Source organism: Telmatherina bonti (genome assembly GCF_933228915.1).
Source record: "Telmatherina bonti genome assembly, chromosome: 22".
Taxonomy (NCBI): Eukaryota; Metazoa; Chordata; class Actinopteri; order Atheriniformes; family Telmatherinidae; genus Telmatherina; species Telmatherina bonti.
The window spans coordinates 2,800,207-2,813,836 of NC_136631.1; the positions used below are offsets into that span (position 1 = coordinate 2,800,207).

Sequence of the window (13,630 nt, forward strand, 5' to 3'; positions counted from 1 at the left end):
AAATGCCGAAGTGTCCTAGGGCAAGACACTGAACCCCAAGCTTCCCCCCGATGTGCCTATCGGTTGAGTGAGTGTGTGTGCGAATGGGTGAATGTGACAAGTAGTGTAAAGCGCTTTGAGTGGTCTGTATGACTAGAAAAGCGCTATAGAAGTACAAGTCCATTTACCATTTACCATTTACCTCCGAACAAATCAGGTGAAAAAAACTGTCGGAAAAACTCTGAGTGTAAGAGTTAGAGTGGACTTTGTTTACCTGTTGATCCTCACCTGGCGACTGATCACAGCTCGGATCGTAGCAGCGCTTCTTTCTGCATCAACCTGCCGCCAGTCACCGCAGCCTGACACAGCTGCTGCTACAAGCTAACGCTACATGCTAATGCGTCAGACAAATGCGGTTCAACAGCACCTTGTTCTTCCACACTGTGAGCTCCCATTCAGAACTGCTTACTGGTTTTACTGTTGCCGGGCCAGATTCTGCAACTTGTCCAAAACCACGATAAGAAAATTTCTAGAAACAACTTGTCATTTTCATGAAGCTGCTTTTCATGTCTGAGAGGGTGAAAATCTCCCAGATGAACTAACAACAGTCACGTAGTCCCATAAAGTCGAAGTGAAATGTGCATTCTTGTTTAACTTTCTGCTCCTGGTCTCCTCAGCTGGAACCACCTACATCTTTGGGAAAGGAGGAGGTCTCATTACATTCAACTGGCCAGCCAATGAGAGGCCGAGCACCAGGACGGACAGACTGACCGTCGGCTTCAGCACTTCCCTGAAAGACGGCATCCTGGTGCGAGTGGACAGTGCGCCTGGGCTGGGAGACTATCTGATGCTGCACATAGTAAGTCATTTGCACAGCCCGACTGGGTTCCAGAAACATGTTGAGCAGACGGGCGAAACATCCACCTAACACAGGAAAGCTTTTCACTCCTGTAGGGAGAGTTTTAAGTGCTTCTATTTCTGTTTAGCTTTCATCAGACTGTCTAAATATTATTTGTCTATGTATGTGTTTGTATATTTCTATGTTCGGACTCCCGGTTCAAAGACCTGGGGCCTCATTTACAAAACACCGCGTAGGATCGACACCAAAAGTGTTCTTTATAAATCCCACCTGCACCTCAACGTTTGCTACGAGGTCCCACCTTGTGTTCCGTCATCGACATGCCCACATTCAGCCATAAACAGTCGATGCAAGTAGGAAGGTCGTCACAGCAGCCAAGAGGCCGTGCAGAAGCTGGACATTTCGACTCTAAAGCTGAGTCCGGACGCAGGGTCAGCACCCTTCGACGGCATGTTTTACACCCACTCTGAGACCCCTAACCCCCACACAGAGAGGAGCCTCACAGACACCTTGACCACCACACCCCCTTCCCCTAGCCAGTTAATCAGCCCAAGTAAACAAAACTCTGAGAAGGATCATCCCACGTAAAGTGGCGGGGCCAGACGACATCCCTGGACGAGCCCTCCATAGCCCTCATCCCTGAGACACTCTCACCTCCATATTTAACCTCATCTTGACCTGTTCCGCCCTGTTTCAAGACCGCAACCATTGTGCTTGTCCTCAATGAGAGCCCCCCCATCTGTCTCAACAACAACCACATTCAGAGTTACGTGACTGAACCCCCTTACGGCAGGTCCACCTCAGACACTATAGGTGCTGCCCTCCCTCTCAGACTTGAGAACAAAGACTCTGGACTTCCTGACTGGCAGGCCCCAGTCTGTCAGGAAAGGGAACCAGACTTCCACCAGCATCCCCACAGAGGTGTGTTCTCAGTCCCATCCTCTACCCCCTGTTCACCCACAACTGTATGGCACCCCACAAGAACATCACGACTTCGCTGTGATATGACGCCTCGCAGGTGGGGACGAAGCAGCATACAGGAGGGACATGGCCCAATGGTGATGTGTAGTGGTGCAAAGATAACAACTTCATATGCAACACAGCCAAGACCAACGGGATGATGATGGACCCCAGGAAGGAGGCGAACTCTCATCAGCCACTGTTTATCTGCAGGCTGGATGTGGAGATGGGGAGCAGCTTCAAATACCTGGGGTGGGGTCTGCATCGACCTCACCTGGACTCTCAACACCACACAGCTGGGGAAGAAGGCTCAACAGCAGCTGGACTTCCTGAGGAGGTTGAGGGAGGTTTGTCAAGTCACCGAAGATCCTCGGCAAAGTTGAGTCCATACTGACCAACTGCATCACTGTCGCCATACAGCAGCTCTTCCGTCACTGTACAGCAGCTCTACCGTCACCGAACGACAGCTCTACCGTCACCGAACGACAGTCTACTGTCACCGAACGACAGCTCTACTGTCACCGAACAACAGCTCTACTGTCACCGAACGACAGCTCTACAGTCACCGAACGACAGCTCTACCGTCACCGAACGACAGTCTACCGTCACCGAACGACAGTCTACCATCACCGAACTACAGCTTTACTGTCACCGAACGACAGCTCTACCGTCAACGAACGGCAGCTCTACAGTCACCGAACGACAGCTCTACAGTCACCGAACGACAGCTTTACTGTCACCGAACGACAGTCTACCGTCACCGAATGGCAGCTCTACAGTCACCGAAAGGCAGCTCTACAGTCACCGAACGACAGTCTACCGTCACCGAATGGCAGCTCTACCGTCACCGTACGACAGTCTACCGTCACCGAACGACAATCTACCGTCACCGAACGACAGTCTACCGTCACCGAACGACAGCTCGACCGTCACCGAACGACAGTCTACCGTCACCGAATGACAGCTCTACAGTCACCGAACGACAGCTCTACTGTCACCGAACGACAGCTCTACCGTCACCGAACGACAGCTCTACCGTCACCGAACGACAGTCTACTGTCACCGAACGACAGCTCTACTGTCACCGAACAACAGCTCTACTGTCACCGAACGACAGCTCTACAGTCACCGAACGACAGCTCTACCGTCACCGAACGACAGCTCTACCGTCACCGAACGACAGCTCTACAGTCACCGAACGACAGCTCTACCGTCACCGAACGACAGCTCTACCGTCACCGAACGACAGCTCTACCGTCACCGTACGACAGCTCTACCATCACCGAACGACAGCTCTACCGTCACCGTACGACAGCTCTACCGTCACCGAACGACAGTCTACCATCACCGAACTACAGCTTTACTGTCACCGAACGACAGCTCTACCGTCAACGAACGGCAGCTCTACAGTCACCGAACGACAGCTCTACAGTCACCGAACGACAGCTTTACTGTCACCGAACGACAGTCTACCGTCACCGAATGGCAGCTCTACAGTCACCGAAAGGCAGCTCTACAGTCACCGAACGACAGTCTACCGTCACCGAACGACAATCTACCGTCACCGAACGACAGTCTACCGTCACCGAACGACAGCTCGACCGTCACCGAACGACAGTCTACCGTCACCGAATGACAGCTCTACAGTCACCGAACGACAGCTCTACTGTCACCGAACGACAGCTCTACCATCACCGTACGACAGCTCTACCGTCACCGAACGAAAGCTCTACCGTCACCGAACGACAGCTCTACCGTCACCGTACGACAGCTCTACCGTCACCGAACGACAATCTACCGTCACCGAACGACAGTCTACCGTCACCGAACGACAGCTCGACCGTCACCGAACGACAGTCTACCGTCACCGAATGACAGCTCTACAGTCACCGAACGACAGCTCTACTGTCACCGAACGACAGCTCTACTGTCACCGAACAACAGCTCTACTGTCACCGAACGACAGCTCTACAGTCACCGAACGACAGCTCTACCGTCACCGAACGACAGTCTACCGTCACCGAACGACAGTCTACCATCACCGAACTACAGCTTTACTGTCACCGAACGACAGCTCTACCGTCAACGAACGGCAGCTCTACAGTCACCGAACGACAGCTCTACAGTCACCGAACGACAGCTTTACTGTCACCGAACGACAGTCTACCGTCACCGAATGGCAGCTCTACAGTCACCGAAAGGCAGCTCTACAGTCACCGAACGACAGTCTACCGTCACCGAATGGCAGCTCTACCGTCACCGTACGACAGTCTACCGTCACCGAACGACAATCTACCGTCACCGAACGACAGTCTACCGTCACCGAACGACAGCTCGACCGTCACCGAACGACAGTCTACCGTCACCGAATGACAGCTCTACAGTCACCGAACGACAGCTCTACTGTCACCGAACGACAGCTCTACCGTCACCGAACGACAGCTCTACCGTCACCGAACGACAGTCTACTGTCACCGAACGACAGCTCTACTGTCACCGAACAACAGCTCTACTGTCACCGAACGACAGCTCTACAGTCACCGAACGACAGCTCTACCGTCACCGAACGACAGCTCTACAGTCACCGAACGACAGCTCTACCGTCACCGAACGACAGCTCTACCGTCACCGAACGACAGCTCTACCGTCACCGTACGACAGCTCTACCATCACCGAACGACAGCTCTACCGTCACCGTACGACAGCTCTACCGTCACCGAACGACAGTCTACCATCACCGAACTACAGCTTTACTGTCACCGAACGACAGCTCTACCGTCAACGAACGGCAGCTCTACAGTCACCGAACGACAGCTCTACAGTCACCGAACGACAACTTTACTGTCACCGAACGACAGTCTACCGTCACCGAATGGCAGCTCTACAGTCACCGAAAGGCAGCTCTACAGTCACCGAACGACAGTCTACCGTCACCGAACGACAATCTACCGTCACCGAACGACAGTCTACCGTCACCGAACGACAGCTCGACCGTCACCGAACGACAGTCTACCGTCACCGAATGACAGCTCTACAGTCACCGAACGACAGCTCTACTGTCACCGAACGACAGCTCTACCATCACCGTACGACAGCTCTACCGTCACCGAACGAAAGCTCTACCGTCACCGAACGACAGCTCTACCGTCACCGTACGACAGCTCTACCGTCACCGAACGACAATCTACCGTCACCGAACGACAGTCTACCGTCACCGAACGACAGCTCGACCGTCACCGAACGACAGTCTACCGTCACCGAATGACAGCTCTACAGTCACCGAACGACAGCTCTACTGTCACCGAACGACAGCTCTACCATCACCGTACGACAGCTCTACCGTCACCGAACGAAAGCTCTACCGTCACCGAACGGCAGCTCTACCGTCACCGAACGACAGCTCTACCGTCACCGAACGACAGCTCTACCGTCACCGAACGACAGCTCTACCGTCACCGTACGGCAGCTCTACAATCACCGTACGGCAGCTCTACTGTCACCGAACGACAGCTCTACAGTCACCGAACGACAGCTCTACCGTCACCGAACGACAGTCTACCGTCACCGAACGACAGCTTTACTGTCACCGAACGACAGCTCTACCGTCACCGTACGACAGCTCTACCATCACCGAACGACAGCTCTACCGTCACCGAACGACAATCTACCGTCACCGAACGACAGTCTACCGTCACCGAACGATCGCTCGACCGTCACCGAACGACAATCTACCGTCACCGAACGACAGTCTACCGTCACCGAACGACAGCTCTACCATCACCGTACGGCAGCTCTACCGTCACCGAACGACAGCTTTACTGTCACCGAACGACAGCTCTACCGTCACCGTACGACAGCTCTATCATCACCGAACGACAGCTCTACCATCACCGTACGACAGCCTCTACCGTCACCGTACGACAGCTCTACCATCACCGAACGACAGCTCTACAGTCACCGAACGACAGCTCTACCGTCACCGAACGACAGCTCGACCGTCACCGAACGACAGTCTACCGTCACCGAATGACAGCTCTACAGTCACCGAACGACAGCTCTACTGTCACCGAACGACAGCTCTACCATCACCGAACGACAGCTCTACCATCACCGTACGACAGCCTCTACCGTCACCGTACGGCAGCTCTACCATCACCGAACGACAGCTCTACCGTCACCGTACGGCAGCTCTACCATCACCGTACGGCAGCTCTACCGTCACCGTACAGCAGCTCTACCGTCACCGTACGGCAGCTCTACCGTCACCGAACGACAGCTCTACCGTCACCGAACGACAGCTCTACCGTCACCGTACGACAGCTCTACCGTCACCGAACGACAGCTCTACCGTCACCGTACGGCAGCTCTACCGTCACCGTACGGCAGCTCTACCGTCACCGAACGACAGCTCTACCGTCACCGTACGACAGCTCTACCGTCACCGAACGACAGCTCTACCGTCACCGTACGGCAGCTCTACCATCACCGTATGGCAGCTCTACCGTCACCGTATGGCAGCTCTACCGTCACCGTACGGCAGCTATACCGTCACCGAACGACAGCTCTACCGTCACCGTACGACAGCTCTACCGTCACCGAACGACAGCTCTACCGTCACCGTACGGCAGCTCTACCATCACCGTACGGCAGCTCTACCGTCACCGTACGGCAGCTCTACCATCACCGTACGGCAGCTCTACCGTCACCGTACGGCAGCTCTACCGTCACCGAACGGCAGCTCTACAGTCACCGAACGACAGCTCTACTGTCACTGAACGACAATCTACCGTCACCGAACGACAGTCTACCGTCACTGAACGACAATCTACCGTCACCGAACGACAGTCTACCGTCACCGAACGACAGCTCGACCGTCACCGAACGAAAGCTCTACCGTCACCGAACGATAGCTCTACCGTCACCGAACGACAGCTCTACCGTCACCGAACGACAGCTCTACCATCACCGTACGACAGCTCTACCGTCACCGTACGGCAGCTCTACCGTCACCAAACGACAGCTCTACCATCACCGTACGGCAGCTCTACCGTCACCGAACGACAGCTCTACCATCACCGAACGACAGCTCTACCGTCACCGAACGACAGTCTACAGTCACCGAACGACAGCTCTACCATCACCGTACGACAGCTCTACCGTCACCGAACGACAGCTCTACCGTCACCAAACGACAGCTCTACAGTCACCGAACGGCAGCTCTACCATCACCGTACAACAGCTCTACCGTCACCGTACGGCAGCTCTACCGTCACCGAACGACAGCTCTACCGTCACCGAACGACAGCTCTACCGTCACCGAACGACAGCTCTACCGTCACCGAACGACAGTCTACAGTCACCGAACGACAGCTCTACCGTCACCGAACGACAGCTCTACCGTCACCGAACGACAGCTCTACCGTCACCGAACGACAGCTTTACAGTCACCGAACGACAGTCTACAGTCACCGAACGACAGCTCTACCGTCACCGAACGACAGCTCTACCGTCACCGAACGACAGTCTACAGTCACCGAACGACAGTTTACAGTCACCGAACGACAGCTCTACAGTCACCGAACGACAGCTCTACCGTCACCGAACGACAGCTCTACCGTCACCGAACGACAGCTCTACCGTCACCGAACGACAGCTCTACCGTCACCGAACGACAGCTCTACCGTCACCGAACGACAGCTCTACCGTCACCGAACGACAGTCTACAGTCACCGAACGACAGCTCTACCGTCACCGAACGACAGCTCTACCGTCACCGAACGACAGCTCTACCGTCACCGAACGACAGCTCTACCGTCACCGAACGACAGCTCTACCGTCACCGAACGACAGCTCTACCGTCACCGAACGACAGTCTACAGTCACCGAACGACAGCTCTACAGTCACCGAACGGCAGCTCTACCGTCACCGAACGACAGCTCTACCGTCACCGAACGACAGCTCTACCGTCACCGTACGACAGCTCTACCATCACCGTACGACAGCTCTACCGTCACCGAAAGACAGCTCTACCGTCACCGAACGACAGCTCTACCGTCACCGAACGACAGTTTACAGTCACCGAACGAAAGCTCTACAGTCACCGAACGACAGCTCTACCGTCACCATACGACAGCTCTACCATCACCGAACGACAGCTCTACCGTCACGTACGACAGCTCTACCGTCACCGAACGACAGCTCTACCGTCACCAAACAACAGCTCTACAGTCACCGAACGGCAGCTCTACCATCACCGTACAACAGCTCTACCGTCACCGTACGGCAGCTCTACCGTCACCGAACGACAGCTCTACCGTCACCGAACGACAGTCTACAGTCACCGAACGAAAGCTCTACCGTCACCGAACGACAGCTCTACCGTCACCGAACGACAGCTCTACCGTCACCGAACGACAGCTCTACCGTCACCGTACGACAGCTCTACCATCACCGTACGACAGCTCTACCGTCACCGAAAGACAGCTCTACCGTCACCGAACGACAGCTCTACCGTCACCGAACGACAGTCTACAGTCACCGAACGAAAGCTCTACAGTCACCGAACGACAGCTCTACCGTCACCGAACGGCAGCTCTACCGTCACCGAACGGCAGCTCTACCGTCACCGAACGACAGCTCTACCGTCACCGAACGACAGCTCTACCGTCACCGAACGACAGTCTACAGTCACCGAACGACAGCTCTACAGTCACCGAACGACAGTCTACAGTCACCGAACGACAGCTCTACAGTCACCGAACGACAGCTCTACCGTCACCGAACGACAGCTCTACCGTCACCGAACGACAGCTCTACCGTCACCGTACGACAGCTCTACCGTCACCGAACGACAGCTCTACCGTCACCGAACGACAGTCTACAGTCACCGAACGACAGCTCTACAGTCACCGAACGACAGCTCTACCGTCACCGTACGACAGCTCTACCGTCACCGAACGACAGCTCTACCGTCACCGAACGACAGCTCTACCGTCACCGTACGACAGCTCTACCATCACCGTACGACAGCTCTACCGTCACCGAAAGACAGCTCTACCGTCACCGAACAACAGCTCTACAGTCACCGAACGACAGCTCTACCGTCACCAAACAACAGCTCTACAGTCACCGAACGGCAGCTCTACCATCACCGTACAACAGCTCTACCGTCACCGTACGGCAGCTCTACCGTCACCGAACGACAGCTCTACCGTCACCGAACGACAGTCTACAGTCACCGAACGAAAGCTCTACAGTCACCGAACGACAACTCTACCGTCACCGAACGACAGCTCTACCGTCACCGAACGACAGCTCTACCGTCACCGTACGACAGCTCTACCATCACCGTACGACAGCTCTACCGTCACCGAAAGACAGCTCTACCGTCACCGAACGACAGCTCTACCGTCACCGAACGACAGTCTACAGTCACCGAACGACAGCTCTACCGTCACCGAACGACAGCTCTACCGTCACCGAACGACAGCTCTACCGTCACCGAACGACAGCTCTACCGTCACCGTACGACAGCTCTACCATCACCGAACGACAGCTCTACCGTCACCGTACGACAGCTCTACCGTCACCGAACGACAGCTCTACCGTCACCGTACGACAGCTCTACCGTCACCGTACGACAGCTCTACCATCACCGAACGACAGTCTACAGTCACCGAACGACAGCTCTACCGTCACCGAACGACAGTCTACAGTCACCGAACGACAGCTCTACCGTCACCGAACGACAGCTCTACCGTCACCGAACGACAGCTCTACCGTCACCGAACGACAGCTCTACCGTCACCGTACGACAGCTCTACCATCACCGAACGACAGCTCTACCGTCACCGTACGACAGCTCTACCGTCACCGAACGACAGCTCTACCGTCACCGAACGACAGCTCTACCGTCACCGTACGACAGCTCTACCATCACCGAACGACAGCTCTACCGTCACCGTACGACAGCTCTACCGTCACCGAACGACAGCTCTACCGTCACCGTACGACAGCTCTACCGTCACCGTACGACAGCTCTACCGTCACCGAACGACAGCTCTACCGTCACCGAACGACAGCTCTACCGTCACCGAACGACAGCTCTACCGTCACCGTACGACAGCTCTACCATCACCGAACGACAGCTCTACCGTCACCGTACGACAGCTCTACCGTCACCGAAAGACAGCTCTACCGTCACCGTACGACAGCTCTACCGTCACCGTACGGCAGCTCTACCATCACCGTACGGCAGCTCTACCGTCACCGTACGGCAGCTCTACAGTCACCGAACGACAGTCTACAGTCACCGAACGACAGCTCTACCATCACCGTACAACAGCTCTACCGTCACCGAACGGCAGCTCTACCGTCACCGTACGGCAGCTCTACCGTCACCGTACGGCAGCTCTACCATCACCGTACGGCAGCTCTACCGTCACCGTACGACAGTCTACAGTCACCGAACGACAGCTCTACCATCACCGTACAACAGCTCTACCGTCACCGTACGACAGCTCTACCGTCACCGTACGACAGCTCTACCGTCACCGAAAGACAGCTCTACCGTCACCGTACGACAGCTCTACCATCACCGTACAACAGCTCTACCGTCACCGTACGGCAGCTCTACCGTCACCGAACGACAGTCTACAGTCACCGAACGAAAGCTCTACAGTCACCGAACGACAGCTCTACCATCACCGTACAACAGCTCTACCGTCACCGTACGGCAGCTCTACCATCACCGTACGACAGTCTACAGTCACCGAACGACAGCTCTACCATCACCGTACAACAGCTCTACCGTCACCGTACGGCAGCTCTACCGTCACCGAACGACAGTCTACAGTCACCGAACGACAGCTCTACCATCACCGTACAACAGCTCTACCGTCACCGTACGGCAGCTCTACCGTCACCGAACGACAGTCTACAGTCACCGAACGAAAGCTCTACAGTCACCGAACGACAGCTCTACCATCACCGTACAACAGCTCTACCGTCACCGTACGGCAGCTCTACCGTCACCGTACGGCCGTACTGTTTTCCTGTTTACTACTTTTGTTCTGTTTACTACTGTAGTACTTTTGGAAGTGCATACGTAACAACATAAAACTGGCTTAGATGGTTTCAATCAGTCCGTTTTGTCCTTTTAGCAACAAGGGAAAATCGGGGTGACCTTCAACATCGGCACGGTGGACATCAGCGTGCAGGAGAGCAGCACTGCGGTGAACGACGGAAAGTATCATGTTGTCCGTTTCACCAGGAACGGTGGCAACGCTACACTCCAGGTGGATAACTGGTCCATCAATGAACACTTCCCCACAGGTATGATGCTAACTTAGAGGAACTCTGAAGCCAAGCAGATCACTGGACAGCATGTCATTCAGACAAGCTAATGCTTCTGCGCGAACCCAAGCTCGTGCATGTGCTTTCACTCATGTCATAATGATGGTTTTCCAGTTCTTTAAAATGATTTTTGGTCTGGGAAATGAATGAACACAGTCCTTCTCTGAGCTTTGGAGACCTCTATTGGTGTGTAGTTGGAACTACAACATAAACTCTGAGGATCTCTTGTCTTTGGTTATCAAAGCAGACAGATTCCAGCTGGTTAACATTAAACACTGACGTCTGGATTCAGTGAAATAGGTAGAAAAGCTGGAATAACTCTATTTTGTCTTTGGTTGTTCTGATTTCTGTTCATTTAGTATAAAAGCTGCAGGAAGGGAGAAAAATCTGCTGCTAACCGATGAAGCAAATCTTTCTCGTCTTTCACAGAGGAGGCATTTAGACACAGCACAGCTTGGCAAAGGATGTTTGATTCATTTGTGCAGCCTCTCCCGGCCCCCACACTCCCCTTTGTTTCGCTGAGGCGTGCTATGACAACCAGCTGCATGCTTTTTCTACCCCCCACCCCCCGAAACCTGCCTGGAAAGACAATGGAGACGGCACAAGCAGTCAGGAGAACAAAGCAAAGAACCCGAACGTTGTTATTTATTTAAAAAGAAAAAAAGCGAGTAAAACTGCATCTAGTCTTACTGGGTCAGAAGTCAATGTCCCGGGAAGTCCAGCCAAAGGTCAGTGTTCAGAAGACCAGCAAAAAACCAATCCTGACCACAGGAACCAGACCAGCTGGAGGAGGACCAGGTCTCAGTGTGGTCCAGAGTCCAGACCTCATCCTGACCGCGGGAACCAGACCGGCTGGAGGAGGACCAGGTCTCAGTGTGGTCCAGAGTCCAGACCTCATCCTGACCGCGGGAACCAGACCGGCTGGAGGAGGACCAGGTCTCAGTGTGGTCCAGAGTCCAGACCTCATCCTGACCGCGGGAACCAGACCGGCTGGAGGAGGACCAGGTCTCAGTGTGGTCCAGAGTCCAGACCTCATCCTGACCGCAGGAACCAGACCGGCTGGAGGAGGACCAGGTCTCAGTGTGGTCCAGAGTCCAGACCTCATCCTGACCGCGGGAACCAGACCGGCTGGAGGAGGACCAGGTCTCAGTGTGGTCCAGAGTCCAGACCTCATCCTGACCGCGGGAACCAGACCGGCTGGAGGAGGACCAGGTCTCAGTGTGGTCCAGAGTCCAGACCTCATCCTGACCACAGGAACCAGACCAGCTGGAGGAGGACCAGGTCTCAGTGTGGTCCAGAGTCCAGACCTCATCCTGACCGCAGGAACCAGACCGGCTGGAGGAGGACCAGGTCTCAGTGTGGTCCAGAGTCCAGACCTGATCCTGACCGCAGGAACCAGACCGGCTGGAGGAGGACCAGGTCTCAGTGTGGTCCAGAGTCCAGACCTGATCCTGACCACAGGAACCAGACCGGCTGGAGGAGGACCAGGTCTCAGTGTGGTCCAGAGTCCAGACCTCATCCTGACCGCAGGAACCAGACCGGCTGGAGGAGGACCAGGTCTCAGTGTGGTCCAGAGTCCAGACCTGATCCTGACCGCAGGAACCAGACCGGCTGGAGGAGGACCAGGTCTCAGTGTGGTCCAGAGTCCAGACCTCATCCTGACCGCGGGAACCAGACCGGCTGGAGGAGGACCAGGTCTCAGTGTGGTCCAGAGTCCAGACCTCATCCTGACCGCGGGAACCAGACCGGCTGGAGGAGGACCAGGTCTCAGTGTGGTCCAGAGTCCAGACCTCATCCTGACCGCGGGAACCAGACCGGCTGGAGGAGGACCAGGTCTCAGTGTGGTCCAGAGTCCAGACCTCATCCTGACCGCGGGAACCAGACCGGCTGGAGGAGGACCAGGTCTCAGTGTGGTCCAGAGTCCAGACCTCATCCTGACCGCGGGAACCAGACCGGCTGGAGGAGGACCAGGTCTCAGTGTGGTCCAGAGTCCAGACCTCATCCTGACCGCGGGAACCAGACCGGCTGGAGGAGGACCAGGTCTCAGTGTGGTCCAGAGTCCAGACCTGATCCTGACCGCGGGAACCAGACCGGCTGGAGGAGGACCAGGTCTCAGTGTGGTCCAGAGTCCAGACCTCATCCTGACCGCGGGAACCAGACCGGCTGGAGGAGGACCAGGTCTCAGTGTGGTCCAGAGTCCAGACCTCATCCTGACCGCGGGAACCAGACCGGCTGGAGGAGGACCAGGTCTCAGTGTGGTCCAGAGTCCAGACCTCATCCTGACCGCGGGAACCAGACCGGCTGGAGGAGGACCAGGTCTCAGTGTGGTCCAGAGTCCAGACCTCATCCTGACCGCGGGAACCAGACCAGCTGGAGGAGGACCAGGTCTCAGTGTGGTCCAGAGTCCAGACCTCATCCTGACTGCACGAACCAGACTGGCTGGAGGAGGACCAGGTCTCAGTGTGGTCCAGAGTCCA

The 13,630-nt window shown here is 55.5% G+C and overlaps 1 protein-coding gene across 1 annotated transcript in view; it reads left to right on the forward strand.

The window, feature by feature from the left end:
* The window catches only part of nrxn3a (neurexin 3a), a gene marked incomplete at its 5' end in the record, with an annotated part of 430,723 nt that overhangs the window by 332,980 nt on the left and 84,113 nt on the right, over positions 1 to 13,630 (forward strand). Inside the window, 2 exons of the mRNA XM_079262315.1 lie at positions 657 to 838; positions 10,961 to 11,132. Of these exons, the coding sequence (XP_079118441.1) occupies positions 657 to 838; positions 10,961 to 11,132 (354 nt within the window). The remainder of the gene's footprint in view (positions 1 to 656; positions 839 to 10,960; positions 11,133 to 13,630) is intronic.